Source organism: Coffea arabica, chromosome 8c (genome assembly GCF_036785885.1).
Source record: "Coffea arabica cultivar ET-39 chromosome 8c, Coffea Arabica ET-39 HiFi, whole genome shotgun sequence".
Classification (NCBI taxonomy): domain Eukaryota; kingdom Viridiplantae; phylum Streptophyta; class Magnoliopsida; order Gentianales; family Rubiaceae; genus Coffea; species Coffea arabica.
This window is the reverse complement of record NC_092325.1, coordinates 2,041,208-2,058,417: the sequence shown is the minus strand read 5'-3', so window position 1 is coordinate 2,058,417 and position 17,210 is coordinate 2,041,208. Positions and strand designations below refer to the sequence as shown.

Sequence of the window (17,210 nt, the reverse complement as noted above, 5' to 3'; positions counted from 1 at the left end):
AGAAGCTTTTGTTATCTAAAATTGAAGAGTGAAAAAAAGATTGTCATTCTCAAATTTCACACAATGCTATATGCATTGCAATCTTTATGTAGATTTGCGGGCAAATTGATTCATGTACTCATGCTTCATTGCTGAAATTAAAATTAAAGAAAAATAGTTTTAAAAAAATACATTAACAAAATGCAGCATATGAACAAGATGATGATGCAATGCAACATACTACACGTGGTGGAGAAGATAGAAAACATCAGAAACTTCTCAGAAAAACAGAAGAAGAAGAGAAAGCAGTTTGTCAAAGATACCAAGGGAAAGCAAACAAAGAGAAAGGAAAGCCACAGGATGCTGCTAGTGCTAGGCAAGGAATGTTTTCTTCTGCTTCCCCCATAGCCGGCAGATTCTCCATCCACCATCATCTGTATAAAAACCAATGACAATTTCAGGAATGTGTGCCATTCTTCTGTAATTTTCACTTTCTTCCCCCTGATTCTCGACATTTTCGATCATTCCAGAACTCATCTCATACAAACCCAGCTCTTGAAGATGGCTCAAGTGCTGAATTCCCGAAGGTAAGTCCTCTAGTGATGGAAGTTGAGCAAGAACTAGTTTTCGGAGATTTGGGCACGCACCCTCCTCTATTGTCATCCATCTCAACCCTTCCATTCTCCTTAACCACAACTGTTTCAGCTTTAGGAACCCTCCAGCCTTGAAACACAACCTTTCTCCCTGGTAAGATCCACAGAAACTAATTACACCCAAATTGGGCAAATGTTGGAGCGATTCTAGCGGATCCTCCTCAGCCCTTAACCCGCTCCAGATCAAATCTAATCTTACCAAGTTTTGAAGATGAGTTATCCATACTGGCATCGTTTCTAAACGGCCACGCATCATTAGCACACAAAGAGATTGAAGAAACGAACAAGAAGTAGAAGAAGAAAGAGAATGTTGATGATGGTTTAGATCAATTATCTCACGATCATCACCTTTTCCAACTGAATCAACACTTAATTCCTGGAGGCTGGTGAGGTTGACAAGGGAGGAGCAGAGCTCCTTTCCATCTTCTCTTCTCAACTGTGTAATATATAACACTCTTAATTGGGTCAATTTTCCTATCTCTTTAACTATTACAGACCCGCTGCTTGCATCTATGGTGTTTAACATTTGTAGAGCGAGAAGCCCTCCCAATTTTGACGGACCTTTAAACCCATGAAATCCATAATTACTGTCTAAGGGATCAACTGGTTGGAACACTATGAGATACCGAAGCTTTTGCAGCTTTAGGATTTCCACGGGTAATTCCCTAACTCCAGAGTACCCCAAATTCAGATATTCCAAATGTTGAAGCTTTCCAATAGCTCTCGGGACTCTTTCCACTTTTGTACCACATAGGTTCAGATACGTGAGATGCAACAAGTTGAAAATCTCATTTGGTGTTTCCTCTATCTCTTCACCTCCCAATTCCAAAACTTTTAGCAACTTACTACTCCTTAAAACTTCAGATAGGAAAGTTTTGGATAGAAATGGGTTGGTGGAACTAACTGCGATGAATGATCGAAGGTGTTCAAAGCAATAAAATTGTCTTTGTTGGTGGTATTGGATGTTGCTACTGTTACTACTACTATGGATTGCTAGACGGCGTACCTTCTCCTTAGATGGCCACGTCATTGGTTGTCCAGTAGTAACTGTCACCATGTTTTGTTCCCTTGACTTGATGAGAATAACTTCCCTCATTAAGTCATGGATTCGACAATGGTTGGGCAATCCTTCATAAAACACTCCAGTTACTTGAATTAGGCTTCTATTGATGAGTTCACCGAGATAACCCCAGGCTACATCTTCAATATTCATTCCTTCTCTCCATTCTACAAACCTTTCAGCAATCCACAAATTAATTAGTCTATAGCATCCTATTAGATAATCCTCCGGATAAATGCTTAAATACAACAGACAGGGTTTGAGGTGCGAAGGCAGATCGTTGTAACTCAGAGAAAGTATTCTTTTAACTCTCTCTAGCTTACCGGTGCCTTCTAATTCACCCCCAAGACTGTGTTGAATCTTCTCCCATTCATCTATTCTGCTCACGTCCTTCGAAGCCAAGAGCCCACCAATCGCAACAATCGCCAAAGGCAAACCGTCACATTTGTCCAATACAGCTTTCGCAACATCCATCAGGTGGGCGGGGCAATGATTTCCTTTAAAGATCTTGTTGCAAAATAGGGTCCACGAATCTTCAATTGATAGTGGCTCCATTTTGTAGACATAATCCTGAGATTCTGTGCAAGAGGCAGAGGCTACATCGGCATTTCGTGTTGTGAGCATGACACGATTGCCGTAGTTACCCTCAGGTAGTGCAAATTTGATTTCATTCCAAAATTCCACGTCCCATACGTCATCAAACACAATTGCATACCTTCCAACTCGTCGAAGAATATCTTTGACAATTTTTTTCAGCTCAGCGGTAGTCATGGACTCGATCGATTGTGGGACTGATTTGTTCAACTGCCGAATCAAGTCTCTCAGGAGCTTTGGAAAGTCGCATGTTTGAGAGACGGTTACCCAGGCACGAACTGGGAAATTCTTTCTAACTTTTGGATCTTCATGGACCTTTTTGACTAGGGTAGTTTTCCCTAGTCCAGCCATACCAACCACTGAAATAACTTTGAGTTGGTGATCGTGCCCCTCGAGAAGCTTAGAAATCAGATGTTGTTTGGGCTGGTCAATGCCAACCAATTTGGCTTCCTCCACTAGAAGTGCATCATCCCTGCTATAGCGCCGTGAGTCGTTCATGGTTGAAGATCCAGCGACACGGTGGTCGATGCCAAATTCATCTTGGTATCTCCGACGTAATTCTGAAATATTTTTGATCCTGGACTTGATGCTTTGAATTTCACTGGCAACCTGATGACGAGCTGGCAAGCTCTTAATGGCTTTGAGAATTCTCTGCAGAGAGCCACAGAATCCATGATGTCTGTGGCCAGCAAAGCGAAGTACAAATTCATCGAGAACATCTTCAATGTCATAAGCAGCTTCGCACACTTGCTTGATCCATTCTTGGAGCCTGGGATTAGAGGTGTCAAATTGAGTGACTTGAGCGGGTTTAGATAGGGTAAAATGGGTAATGGTATAAGTGAGTCAATCCATTTATATCCATTTTATTAGATGTGTATAAATGGGTAAGTCAAGAAATGAATTGGGTAACCCAATTATCCATTTATAACCCATTTATTTTAACTTTTTGGAAACTCATTAAAATTCTTTTTTGCAAACTAAGTTATCAATTTATACCGCTCTTTATACCCATCATTAGTTTTAAATATTTACTTATAATGCTCAATAAGTCTAATTACCAATTTTTTTCCATTGACACTCTATGTCGTAAAATTACATATTATTTAATAATTGAATAATAAGAATATAAAAATTTGAACTAAATACTATAAAAATTAATATAAAAACTTAATCCAAAAATTTTGAACCCCTAACATTTTTTTCATATGTAAATTTAAATTTTCATTTTAGTAAGATAAGAAAAGAAGCTAAAACTTATCATAAATTAGTAATGCTGAAAAATGAGTAAGTAAACAAACTAAGAGAAAATAAAATAATAAGATAAACCAACAAATAATAATAATAATGAAACAAAAATAGTTAACATCATGACAAAATGAAAAATCTAAAAAAAAATGGGTGGGAAAAGAGAATTCTAAATGAATTAATTGAATTTAATGGGTTATCTAATAATATAAAAAAAATTAAAATACCCTTACCCATTATTCATAGACGAATATGAGTAAATTTAGTTAAGTGGATTGGTTTGCCACCTATACCTTGGATCATCATCTTCTTTTGGTTCAGCCACTTTGAGGAAAGCTCTCATCTGCCCCAACTCATCCTTGATGAATTGGACCTCTTGTCGAAGCCCTCCCAATAGGCTTCCCTCCTCTCGGAGTAAGGTTGCGAGACGATTTGAAACTAAAGGGACAACAGTTTCTGCCATTTTATAATTTTTTTTTTTACTTTTTTTTTCAAGAAAAAGAAGGAGGAGGCAGGGTTTTTGCTTCTTTTTATATGGTTATGAGTAGAAGAATGGTTTTAACTTCATATATTTTTTGGTGCCTGAGAAGGATTTATTATATAGAAAGGAAGACCTTGGCCGGCGATCAGGTTGATTCAATTGGAAGTAATGCTCTTTTTCTACCTTCCTTGTTCCTCATGGTTTGGAATTTGTAGAAAGAAAGTTGAAATGATTTATTCTTTCTTCACTTCCGGAAATTAGTATCACTTTAGGTGAGAGCTGAAGCGCCACTTTAGGAATAAATCAGCCTTACGAGTAAGAAAAGAGATGAACAAATCAGCCTTTATTCTTCGTCCATTCTATTCTTACGTTAAGTCTTAGCTATATCATCTTCAAAGGCTCTCAAATACACATTCTCATTGAGGAAACATGCCTTTCTATATTGTACTACAAAAGTATGAGGAAACAAATTCAGTAGCAACATTGTTATTTGTCTTTTGTGTCTTTTCAGCATTGTTATTTCGTCTTACAACATTTGCCGCAAGACAAGTTTGCAATGAATCAGGCTAACCAAAAATATATATATATTGGAATTAAAGGGAGAGAATCTATTTCATATAGGGTCTGTTTGGTTGGAAGTAAAATGTTTTCCTTGGAAAAATATTTTCGTGGAAGTAATTTTCCATGAAAATCATTTCCCTTTCATCATTTTCAGGTGTTTGGTTAGTTTATTGAAAATATTTTCTTACTTCATTTTTCTGGTGTTTGTTTAACTTTTGAAATATTTTCACTTTTATCTCTATCTTTACTTTCTACACATTATAATTACATACTTCTTTCCATGCAAAATAAGAAAATTTATCTCATTGTTTAACTTTAAAAAATCTTGGAGAAATGTATATATGAATAAAAAATATCTCCTCAAGCAATAAACAAATTGCTGGCCATTTAGTGTCAAATATCAATCACATGCAATGCATATTGTGACATATATCTTGCACTCTCACTGTTGAAAGTTTCTCTAAAAAAGAATGTCCCTATTATACATTATTAATTACTAGCATAGGATGAGCAGGATGAGGTTTTTTTTTTTTAATTTTGAATATACTAGGGGAGGGTTGGGTTGGGTGGTACGGGGGAGGGAGTGTAAGGAAGAGGTCTTGGGTTCGAGTCCTCCTGTTTACACTAAAAAAAAAAGAACATACTACAAGATGTTTTCAGTAAGTTTGGAACATACTACAGGCGGAATGCATGCATTTCGGAAAACAACTTCAGTAAATTTGGAAGGGAAGTTGTTTTCCATAAGATGGGTGAAAATATTTTACATAGGAAAATGTTTTCAGTAACTTTTGTGTAACCAAACACGGGAAATTAGGAAAATATTTTCACCCGAAACAAACGGACCCATAAAGCAAGAATTTTTCTTCTTACAGAAAATCAGGCCAACTGTGTGTTATTAATAACCCCTCCAGTTAATGTTGGCCAAGAATTATTCATGATTTACCTTCTTCCTGCAATAATTTATTCCGTAGGGTAGATAGAATCAACTTGAAATGTTGTTTGGATAGCAAATTTTTCTTCAAAAATTTTTCGCTTCCATCATAAACACATTTCTCAATCCACCTTTTTATATTTCCAATCATATTTTTATCTTACATATATCACATCACAAAAAGTGCTACAGTAATTATTCCAAATAATTATTTGAAATAATTCTCTATCCAAATATTCTTTCTTCAATACTACAAATGAGCATCATTTAAGGTTGAAGCACCACTTTTGGTGTCAATAATAAGATAAATAAAGATGGCTTCATTCTTCGTATCTAGAATATTATTCTTACTTCAACTCTTCTGTTATCCTCTTTGACAGCTTTCGAAGGAAAGAAAACACTTTCTCAATTAATCTCTGTTATTCTGTGTCAGCGTGACATTGGTTATACCTGGTGCCAAGTATTGTTGCATATGATATTTCATATGCATAAATTTTCATTTTCAACAGAAAGAACATTAATTATTGTAAGTGAGGACCAACAGGAATTTGAAGCAACTTAATGCAAAAATAAAAACTAATCCGTGATTCAAAAAATCCAGTTCAATTTCTGTGTTGCCCCAACATAAAGAAGAAAATAATCATGGACTGTTGAAACATTTATGGTTTGTAACTTTAGCAAGGAAAGAAGCCCTCTTAATTCTGATGGAACTTTAATGAGTAACACGCATTATCAGGATTTAAATAATCTAGTTAAAAAGGGATTTGCATTGGTAACCCCCTGGCAATAGTATCACCCATATCTAGATATTCTAAATTCTGAAGCTCTCAAATGCATCTGGGATTGTTTTTAACTTTCATTCTCCTTCATTTGGGATTTCGTTAAATTCGCACCTCCAAAATCCAAAACCTTGATTAACTTACCTGATAAGAGAACAGATTTTGGATACTGACTCCATGGACCAATACCCATACGTGTGTGTATACAGTGTGTTTTCACTCAAAAGTTATAGTTATAGTTTCTTCAGGGCCACTAAAAAGTTTTGTACCAGTTTGCTGATCTTGATAAAATTTTCTGGGCATATAAGGAAAACTTGACAATCCAAACCAGTAATTTTATGAACTGTTCCAGAGAGATCAGATTGGAATTGCTATAAATTCACACCTCCAAAATTATAACACTAATCCAACTTACCGAAGAAGAGAACAGATAAGAAGGTTTTTAACTAGTGACTCCATGATCCAAACCTTTATGTGTCTGTGTCTAAAGTTTTCTCCAGCAGCATGCTCTATTTCAGTAAAAGTTTTTCAACTGCCACTTAAAGATTCATACCAACTTGCTGATCTTGAAAACTATTTCTTGGTATATAAGAACTTGACAATCCAAACCAGTCATCTCAGGGTATTTACTGGAGATACCTTGTAATTTCTCCAATTTACTTGGAGAGTGAAAGATGGTTATTGGCACTCTATCTGACTCAATAACAAATGGCTCTTACACCAACACAAAACTGGCAATTAACTCAACAAGAGTCACTAAATGCATATCATCTTACTCTATAAAATGTATTTTCCATATGAAAATCATTCCTGAATACAGACATCCACTAACTCCATCTGACGCATTAGTTATTGGCTCCTTGCACTACAACTGACACACACAACTATGACTAAGCTTACAAGGTCTCTGTACATCTGAGAGAGTCCAGTTACAGTTCAATGTAGTTTCATATCAAAAATCATTCTTCAAAAAAAACCCCATTCAATATACTATCTAACAGCATTTTAAATCTTCATCTAAATACTTTCTATGATATTGCATGTAACTGTTTAAGGGAGTCCGTTGACCTGTATCTTGGTATCTAATATCTAACAGCATCTTGTGTCATTGCTTCATTTATTGGTGCTTCTAGCTTCCAGTTACATTCATTCACATTATGTGCATCCATACTATCACTTAGCTTGTACCTTCAAGGAATTATATCCACAGAAAAAAAAAGAAATTAAAAAAAGTATATAAACAGTTTCCACACAGATTAAGTATATTCACAACAATTTATGCATCCTGCAACGGACTCAATTGAGTAGTTTTAGCACACTTAAAATTGAGTAAGATCAGCACTCATACAAACCATCCCATAGTTCACCTTCTTCTGCTTCTTCTTTTTTTTTTTTTTTGTTTTACCCATCCCTTCACCCTTCCCACCTCTAATTGCCATGCCCAAAATTTGAACCCTAAACCTGGCAGTGGGAAGTATTATAAGAGCCCTCCCCTGCCCCAGTGTTTCGTTCATTTCATCCGTCAATCTGCACAATAATGCCCTGAACTTATTGCATGATGCATTTACATTTTATAGCAAGGCACTAGGTCATATCCCCAGTATTATTATGTGGCATGCCAGTTTGAAAAGCTCCCACGAAATGGCCACAGCATCATTTCCTAGAGGAATATCACAACTTCAGCATCAAACATTGAACACATCATTGGACAGACCACATGAACAGTTGACAAAGACCTCTTAACAACTCAAACAAGTAAAAAGTCAGTTGCAAAACAGACACTTGGATCATTTGTGAACTGTAAAATATAACTTTATTGATGACACATTGATTCATAGAAATTACAAGATTCCAATGAATATCCAAAAATTAATAACTTATCAACGCTCTCGTCTGCCATAAAACGTATTGGTAACAGGTTTCTAGAATGGACTCAAATCCAGCGTTGAAAGAGTATTCATCAATCTCTATCCCTAAAATTTTTAAAGTGTATCACTCTGTAACACAAAATTTTTACCTTCTCAAGGCAGCCAGAATTCGATTGCCACTCTCTCATTTAAGCCTCACTAGAACCAGCCTTAGAACTCCTGAAATCCTTCTTCAATTCTGCCACTCTTTTCATACAAGCTGGCTTCGTTTTCCCCGGCACTGCAGCTGCAATCTTCTCCCACCTCATTGGTACATCCTTAGGAAAGGCTTTTAGAGCATTAAGCAATGCTAAATCCTCCCCAGCACTCCATCCACTACTGTCTCCCTTCGCTTCAACGCTCTGCAATCCTCCAACATGACTCTCATTTCCCCCCTCGATTCGCCTATCCACCGGCTTCCTATCCTTCAAAAACTTCTTATAACTATCCTCGTCACTCACTTTTTTTTCCCCCAATTCCTTTGATCTCTTTATCACACTGTCTACGCTATGCCTGCCCTTAAAACCCTCAGTTACCGCCTCCCAACGTCCCGGCTTCCCTACCGGATGCTTCCCCATCAACTTCTTCAACAACTCATCATCCCCCGCATCCCACTGCACCTCCTCATTCACAACCTTCCCCTCGCTCTTCTCAAATTTTGCAACCAACCCATTTCGATTCACCGAAAACCCATTTTGTTCCACCGCTTCCCAGCCGTAATCCGGCCTGGTTGACCCGGATCCATTTCCTGACCCGTCTTGTCTCCTTGTAGATTTTACTGACCTTTTACCACTTCTTTTGCTAACCTCATCAGATATTTCGGTTTCCTTTGTGGGTTCGGGTAGGGGTGGGCCAAGGCCGACCCGGATGTCGCCGGCGGTGAGGGAGAGGGGAGCAAATGGGCCGACGAGGAGGGAAAGAGAGAACCATATGAAGAGGGATTGGAAGGGATCTAAGGTGAAGTAGAGGAATGACAGAGCGAGGAAAAGAGCAGAGACAGTGAGAGAAATGAAGAGAGTGGGTTTACGGAGAGATGGGGGATCTTGGGACGATTGGGCGGGTTCGGGTGTAGGCTTCGATTGGAGGACGAATCTGGGTCGGGCATCTTCGTCTAAGAACTCCATGGTCAAATCTCAAAACCAAAAAGCCGTCTCCTCAAACCACAGAAAACGTGGAAACTCTGAAAGAGATCTACCACCCTTTACCGTTTGCATAAGTTGATGGAAGGGAACGCTTTCGCATCTTGGACAAAGCGGAGAGCGGTCTCTGCTTCTCACGTCTTTCCCTTAGGTGGTCTCTCCAATTTTTACTTATTCCACTTTAATTTTGCAAGTGACCAGCATTTTTTCTTCTCTTTTTTTTTTTTTTTGGATGTGGTAACCACTAACCAGCTGTGTAATATTTCATCTAACGCATGTTTTTTACTTAATACTTCTATTTAATTTTGAAAAAAAAATAGTGAGTTTAAAATTTTGAAAATATTGCATTAAAAAATTCAACCTTGAACTTGAAGAACAAATCATAACTTGTGTCCTAATATTCATCATGTTTAAATAAATGATTTAATTCTCACTTTTCCACTCTGTGGCCTTCTATTCATGTACGATGATGATGCATGAAAAATCAAGTAGATTATTTGGGATAATTTTTTGTAAAAAAATATTGTAGCACTATTTTGACTTTTGACTTTTGATACAATGTATGTAAGATAAAAATGTGGTTAAAAAATATGTTAGTAATGCAAGCAAATGAAATTTGACAAATAAGTGCTATCTTTTTGCAAACTACAAAACATTCTAAACCTTTTGAATGCAGCATGAAGTCATGTAAAAAAGAGCATGTGAAAATTTGTTATTCTCTTCATAACTCGCTAAAATAGAGCAAGAAGCAGTAAAATTGAAACTCAATAGACAGTAAAAACGGTATGTCACAAATATGCCCTGATATATAGGAAGCTGTTGGTTAACTGTTGAAACGCTGCTTATCATGTCAATACTTGCAAATGTTCAGTAGCCTTTATGAAGAGGCCTGCCAAGCTAACTTCAAAATTTCTGATCCTTATATCAGTTGAAAAACATAATATTGAACTAAGAATTTCATAACCAACAGATCATGCATTCTTCATATATCCACAATATACATGCTTTCAAAAGCTTAGTATGGCATCCACAATCCACAGTTGTGAAACTTTCAGCAAGTTTTGTACATTTTCAGTCCTTCACTCCTCACTTGTCAATCCACTTTCAAGTAGCCATCCAAGAGTGACAATACATGAAACCTGTAATTAAGCAAAATTAACCAATGCTAACATTTTCTTTTTTGCAAAAATAAGAAACAGCATCTTGTTTTTGTACTTATTTTGGGAGAGGAAGGGATGAATGTTCCATCTGAGAGAACGTCTAATGTAAATCAGAGACTACTACCTGAGTGCATGTAGTATCAAACCAGTAAAAGCTATTATTCCTTGAGCTTCAGGCACCCTGCAAGGCACAACATGGTCTGCATCAGCTGAGTTGGATAACAGAGAAGATGTGGCATTAAAAACTTTTAAGAGCATGACTAGTTCAGTCAACTCATAATTTTCAAGGCAAGTAAAACTACAGTTGTACAATCCAATGCAGAGTTCTCTTTACTTTGTTTTCAGGGGAAAAAGAAAGAAAAGGCCAAATCAACCTCGTAACAGGTAAAGATTAGATATTTCCAATGTCATAGTCATTTAATCACCAATTCACTTCAATAAATTCCATATCTAGTTTTTACCTGTTCATTTGCTGAGGAGAAAATGGTTTTGACTGATTCAAAAACAGCTTCAACAGGCCTTGCAGCATCCACCTGCCAATTGAGAACTTGGTTGTTGCTGCTGCAGGAACCAAAATAGTCATTTGTTCATAAACTCGTGAAGATGAAAGATTGCTTACCTTCCGTACCTTCCCCTTTGAAGCATAATAATTAACCAGAGGCAGAGTGGACTCTTGAAAAACTCGAAAGCGTTTCTTTATTGTTTCAATGTTATCATCTTCTCTTCCCTAAGATTTTGAGTGCAAGTCAAATGCGATCCTTTCTTTGTCCACAATAAGGAAGAAACCTACATTTTGTAAAAACACTAAACAGAAACCATGAGCATGTCAACTTGGCTTACACAAACCTAACCTGGTTTCTGGATAGAAGGCGCTTTGTCATCTCCTCTTCTGGACAATCAAGAAACAGTATGAAATCTGGTTCAATCTTTGTCTACAGAAAAGAAGAGTCAAATTCAAAGTCAATCTTTTAAGTGTGGCTTTGACAAAGTGGTGGTTTTGCCAGAAGCCCAGTACACTGAGATTAGGTGAATACAAGTTTAAATTGGAAGGAGGATGTATTGTGTTCAAAACTCAAACTTTCAGTTGAAAAATATACTTACAAGTTTCTCAAACGTTCTAACATTCTCTTCATCTCTGGGGAAGCCATCTAGAAGAAATTTGTCATTGTCAGTTTCTTGCATAGCTTTTTGAATAAGCCTAACCGTTATATCAGATGGAACAAGTTTTCCCTCATTCATCATGTTCTGGATCATGGTGCTGCAGAATCAATTAGGACATGATGACAGTATGAAGTCAGAGAGTAAGAACTATTCCAACCATAACCATAATCTAACAAAAATTCTACATCAGATCCATTTCAACTACATAATATCATGCCAATGTTGTATAGTCAATACCATGGAATCAAACATTGTTCAACTGATACTTCGTGCTCAATATTCTGAGAAATAAAATTGTAAGACCAATAAATCAAGGGAAAAGCAAGACTATATACCCATGCTCTGAGCCAGCTTTGATTTCTTTCCTGAGAAGCTCACCCGAACTAAGGTGGCTATAACCAAATTGTTCAACAATTTTGGCACACACAGTCCCTTTTCCACTTCCTGGACCACCTGTTAGATGCATCATCCAAAGCCATCCCACCGTAAGAAAGAATAAAAGAAGTGATACAAGTATATTGAGAAAGGTCACAGATTGACAATTACAAGGTCAGAAACACTAAAATTATTGATCAAAAGGAAAACCATATTCATGTGAGGTTGTTAGGGTTATTGCAAAGGAAAATTGAAGAGAAAAGGCAAAAGAAACTCGGATGCTGACACATAGGTGGATGCATATGGTTACCGAACTTGGCAACCAAATATCTAAAAACAAAAACAGGTCTTTAATTAACAACTTCAGGTGCCATGAAAATGAAACACAGCCACATCAAGGAATGATAAAAAATACTTTCTTTTCTGCCAAACAGAGGGTTTCAGAAAAGGACGGAGCAACTAAAACTCGTTGACTCAACCAAAGCCAAAAGAACTAAAGGCACTATGAAGCCATTCTCTGAAATAAATGAATTTTGTGCAGTGCAGATTGCTAGCTTCTTTTATCATTCACTCCTCTTGCTAATAAAAGATATAATAGCCTTGCAGGTGTTTCTTCCAGTCACAAGCAGCAAATTTGGTTCCATGTGGTCCATACAACTAGAAAGGCAAACTTGATGAGACAATTTTCCAAGATGATTTTGAAATTATTTGGCAGTTTATCTGTTTGATTTGAATCTGTGTCAACATGTCTTTTGCTCAACTTTCTCGAGTTTCTTGGACTTGTGTCCTCCGTTATATGGAGGAAAGACAATAAGTAGAGATCCACCTTCAAGATTTGTTGAAAAAGCTGTGTACAATTCATGAGTTTAATTAATCAGAACAGAAGTAGTCTATTTTGACTGAAGAATTGGATCAGAAGACACTTCCTGTGGATTTAAATATAACTAAGTGGAATATGCCAGTTTAAATGCTCATACAGGTTAGGAACAGGAGCAGAGAATCAACCCCAAATGCTCACCCAAGACAAAAACAACTTTGACCTTCTTCTGTTTTGGCAACCTTCCATCATGCTCCTCCTGTATTATGAAATCCTTTCATTGATCAGACTGAATATGATCCCTGCTGATTCTAGCTATATAAACTAAACATTAGCAAGCAAAAACATATCTACTGAGGCAATTCATCAAGTTAAAGCTCTGCACAAGTCCCGTAGTGCTTACCTTTCAATCCAATCACCCATTACCTAGATGTTGTGTGGAGATTGTATTCAGATGGAGCAAATCAAACATGTAATTGTCCAGAATTAAGAACATAATTCTTTAGCTGGCTCCTTAAACTGCCTATAAATTTAACCTAGAAAATCATGTCTAGAACAGATCAACTTTTTAAATCACCATGCACTAGGCTTGCTCATTTCAAAATCATGGGCAAACAAAAAGCAGTATATATCTACCTCGGTTGCAAAACCCATAATAGATTTTAGGAGAGCACAACAATTTCCCATTGAGGTAAGCTCCTACAAAGTCAAAAACAAAATTTAACCCAAATATATTACCTTATAATCAGGCGATAATATCCTTCTGAAACATATTTATTTCAGCAAATATGCAATTGCCGGTACCGAAAATTAACAAACAAAATCCAAACCGCCCTCTAATCAAAGCTAAAAACAATCATATAGCAGTAGGAGGATGATCAGCCAAAACTAGATGTCACTTTCTTATGCCTTGCGAACAAGAAACAATAACGTACCATTCCAAACTAAAGCACTGATTTCATGCAGTCAAACAGTCTAAGCCGCATAGAAAATTCTAGTGATTAAAATCAGAAAAAGCAATAGATTTAAATGGGGAGAAGAGAAAGGTACCTGGTACAGTTGTGGCAGTTGCTGGAAGTTAGCAAGAGACAAAGAAGAACGGAGAAACGTAACAATAAGAGTAATGGAGTAGCAGTATTTAGTAAGCTACTGAAATGGAATAAGTTATTCTATGCGTTAAAACTACGATGCTCTGTCTTTTTGGATGGTTGATACAATTTTAAATACTACTAATCAACTTTTGTACCATTTTAATTTTACTCGACGAAAAGAATAATTAGTGCCACAAGAAACTTTGCATTGTGAATTTCGCATTTTCCATTGCCATTTTGGATCCCATATGGAAAGGTTAATTCTTCTTGACAAAACCATTGCACCCAAGTTTTTTTTTTTTTTGTCAATACGATAGCATTTTATATTATGGAGAGGGGGGAGCCTGAAAAAGTTTTAAAATAATTCGGAGGGAACTGAACCATCACCAGACCAGATTGGTATACTATGCACCTGCCTGAATTTTTTAAGTAAGGCCACATTTAACTGTGACAAATTGGTGGGAGGCGATGCATGGGTGGTGGCCACCAATCCTTGCATCTAGAGGCGTCAAAATGGGTGACTTGGGCGGATTTGGGTTAAGTAAAATGGATAATGGATATAAGTGAGTCAACTCATTTATACCCATTTAATTAGATGGGTATAAATGGATAAGTTAAAAAATGAATTGGGTAACCCAATTACCCATTTATAACCCATTTATTTTAATTTTTTGCAAACTCATTTAAATTCATTTTTGCAAACTAAGTTATCAATTTATACCACTCTTTGTACCCATCATTAGTTTTAAATATTTACTTATAATATTCAATAAACTTAATTACCAATTTTTTTTCATTTATACTCTATGTCACAAAATTACCTATTATTTAATAATTGAATAATAAGAATATAAAAATTTGAACTAAGTACTATAAAAATTAATATAAAAACTTAATCCAAAAATTTTGAACCCCTAACATTTTTTTCATATATAAATTAAAAATTTTATTTGATAAAGATAAGAAAATAGGCTAAAATTTATCATAAATTGGTAATGCTAAAAAATGAGCAAGTTAACAAATTAAGAGAAATAAAATAATAAGATAAAACCAACAAATAATAATAATAATAATAATAATAATAATAATGAGACAAAAGTAGTTAACATCATGACAAAATGAAAAATTTGAAGAAAAAAAAAAGGTGGGGGAAAAGAAGAGACTTGGAGGAAAGAGAATTCTAAATGGATTAATTGGGTTTGATGGGTTACCCAATAATACCCATTTAATAAATGGATATTATTGGGTAATCTGTCGCGCCCCATTTTTTGAATAAATAAATGAATGGTTTAATAAATGTATTTTGTGATTGGAAAATGAATCGTGATTTAAAAGAAAAATGGGTCTAAATGGGGGTTTTGAGAATGCGACGATTTGACCCAAAATTATAGTTTAAAAAGGGTTTTTAAAACTAAATACGGAGTCGCCACTTGGTAATGAGTTAAGGTGTACCAAGTCACCTAAAAATGTATTTTTAAAGAAAAATAGGAAAGAGTAGTGAGAAACCCTTTTTAAACGACTCCTAGTCTACGTAAACCAAGAAAAAAGGTTCGGGAGTCACATTTGACAAAGGGGAAGGCAAGAATACAATCCAAGGCACCCCTTTGACCTAGCCAAGGCTAGTTGCGTGATTTAATCAAAGATTTTCTTGTTTTAACCAAAGAATTTATTACATTTGGATGTGCTACATGAAATGCAAAACCCTAGATTCTAAGATGTCTCTTGTAAGGTTTTTGGTCCCAACCACATGAATTGTGGCGGCCAATAAAGGAAAATCTTATAGAGGTCGATTAATGCAAATGATGGCTAAAGTGCAAGTGTGCAAGTGTATAAAAAGGTGAACGTGTGAAATTGTATGAAAAATCCAAGTGTTTGTGTGCAAGTGTATGAAAAGGTGCATGTGTGAAATTGTATAAAAAATCCAAGTGTTTGTGTGCAAGTGTATGAAATATAATGATAAGTGCATATAGGTGTAATTAAGTGCAATTTTGTGAAGTAGAAATCAAACTGAACACTAAGGAAAGGAAAAGTGATGAGGAAATGTGAATTGAAAAAAAATGAGTAAGTGATAAATGAGAATGAATGAACCTAAAGGAATGCATCAGGTCGGGTATGGGAATGACTCCTAACTTTTCGACTTCGATTTTCCCTTTGATTAGAAAGCAAAACTAGCGTGCTAAGGCTATCGAGTAGCCACACTCGCTCGTTTCCCTTATCAAAAGGGGACTCTTCAGGCAAATGTACCCTAACTAGCATGAGATGTAAGACCTAAAGTGAGGGGAAAGGGGAATCGAGGAGCATGCAAAATGATAAAACTAAAAAAATGCATGACATGTAATGAACATGCAAACATGTACTAACGAGGGGAAATCCCTAAGGGTCTAGCGTTGGACTAGCCCATTCTATGAATTCCGACTAGCGTTGGACTAGTGGAAACGTACATTCATCCATTCCATTCATCTACACTACAGAAAGCTAGTAGACATGCCAAACGCTCATAAACACGTAGCACGTAACACTTAACATGCTCGACTAGATGCAAAACCTAATAAAGCAAGTAACACGTAACACATAGGCATGCAACCATTACATTTGCTAACTAAAACAAAGGGGAAAGGGAAAATGGACCAAATTACTTGCTACGCCCTATCTATTACAAGCCAAGAGGTGTACACATACCCCATTAATAAAAATCAAAAGTAAATGAAATAAATGAAAGGAAATAAGGAGAGGCTAGGAAAGCAAGTAGACATGCAAATTCCAATTAGCACATTAGTCCACATAGGAGAGAAACAAAAGGGGTAAAAGAGATTATACCTCCGTGTTGGTGATACTAAGGAAGTAAACAAACTCAACTTGGCTAGAGTCACCCAAGAAAAGACTAACTTAGGCTAAAATCACCAAAAACAAAAGATTAATGCACCAATTTAGTGATAAGATATAAACTAAACAATTTGAATCCACCAAAACATCAAACTTTCCCTCAATTGCAACTCAATGAAGTCAAAACTACTTAAAGACCAAGGCAGAAGGCATGATCATCCAAACCCCAAGCATAACGTCTACTAAAGACCCAAAAGCAAGCACTACTCAACCATTTGAACCTAATTGAAACATTTAAAAACACAAAAAGTTCCCCAAGTAAATAACAAGATCCAAACAAACATTATGGAATTTTGAAGGTCCAAGAATGAACAAGGGTCCACGAATGATTTAAACATGCATTTTGAAAACTCAATAGCAACCATTAATCAACCAAATAAAACCAATTGAAAAA

General features: G+C 36.2%; 3 protein-coding genes across 23 annotated transcripts in view; all 3 read right to left on the bottom strand.

The window, feature by feature from the left end:
* Positions 1-351: 351 nt before the first annotated feature.
* Positions 352-3,994, bottom strand: LOC113706870 (disease resistance protein RPM1-like). Its single transcript, XM_027228906.2, has 2 exons — positions 3,825-3,994; positions 352-3,055 (listed from the first exon to the last, which is right to left on the bottom strand). The coding sequence occupies exons 1-2, from the start codon at positions 3,992-3,994 to the stop codon at positions 352-354; spliced, it is 2,874 nt and encodes a 957-aa protein (XP_027084707.2).
* Positions 3,995-7,015: 3,021 nt separating this feature from the next.
* Positions 7,016-9,470, bottom strand: LOC113706929 (transcription factor MAMYB-like). Of its 2 annotated transcripts, none has more exons than XM_027229004.2 (2): positions 8,301-9,470; positions 7,016-7,471 (listed from the first exon to the last, which is right to left on the bottom strand). In XM_027229004.2, exon 1 carries the CDS (start codon positions 9,312-9,314, stop codon positions 8,340-8,342), a length of 975 nt encoding a protein of 324 aa, XP_027084805.1. In that variant the 5' UTR covers positions 9,315-9,470; the 3' UTR covers positions 7,016-7,471; positions 8,301-8,339. The 2 variants fall into 2 exon arrangements, with proteins under 2 accessions (XP_027084805.1, XP_027084804.1); XM_027229003.2 differs by lacking the exon at positions 7,016-7,471 and adding an exon at positions 7,507-7,943.
* A 645-nt stretch (positions 9,471-10,115) lies between these two features.
* LOC113706930 (UMP-CMP kinase 3) overlaps positions 10,116-17,210 on the bottom strand; it is a 52,765-nt gene continuing 45,670 nt past the window's right edge. For 13 of the 20 annotated variants that reach the window (XM_072063765.1, XM_072063777.1, XM_072063776.1 and 10 more), the window contains exons 14-24: positions 16,751-16,824; positions 13,893-13,913; positions 13,479-13,541; positions 13,044-13,101; positions 11,986-12,103; positions 11,591-11,747; positions 11,341-11,421; positions 11,109-11,216; positions 10,951-11,022; positions 10,614-10,670; positions 10,116-10,468 (exon numbers count right to left, since the gene is read on the bottom strand). In XM_072063765.1, the coding sequence (XP_071919866.1) occupies positions 10,662-10,670; positions 10,951-11,022; positions 11,109-11,216; positions 11,341-11,421; positions 11,591-11,747; positions 11,986-12,103; positions 13,044-13,101; positions 13,479-13,529 (654 nt within the window). In that variant the 5' untranslated portion in view covers positions 13,530-13,541; positions 13,893-13,913; positions 16,751-16,824 and the 3' untranslated portion in view covers positions 10,116-10,468; positions 10,614-10,661. Of the gene's footprint in view, positions 10,469-10,613; positions 10,671-10,950; positions 11,023-11,108; positions 11,217-11,340; positions 11,422-11,590; positions 11,748-11,985; positions 12,104-13,043; positions 13,102-13,245; positions 13,379-13,478; positions 13,542-13,777; positions 13,859-13,892; positions 14,857-16,750; positions 16,825-17,210 lie in introns of those variants that run through there. The other 7 variants (XM_072063779.1, XM_072063783.1, XM_072063782.1 and 4 more) reach the window with 6 other exon arrangements.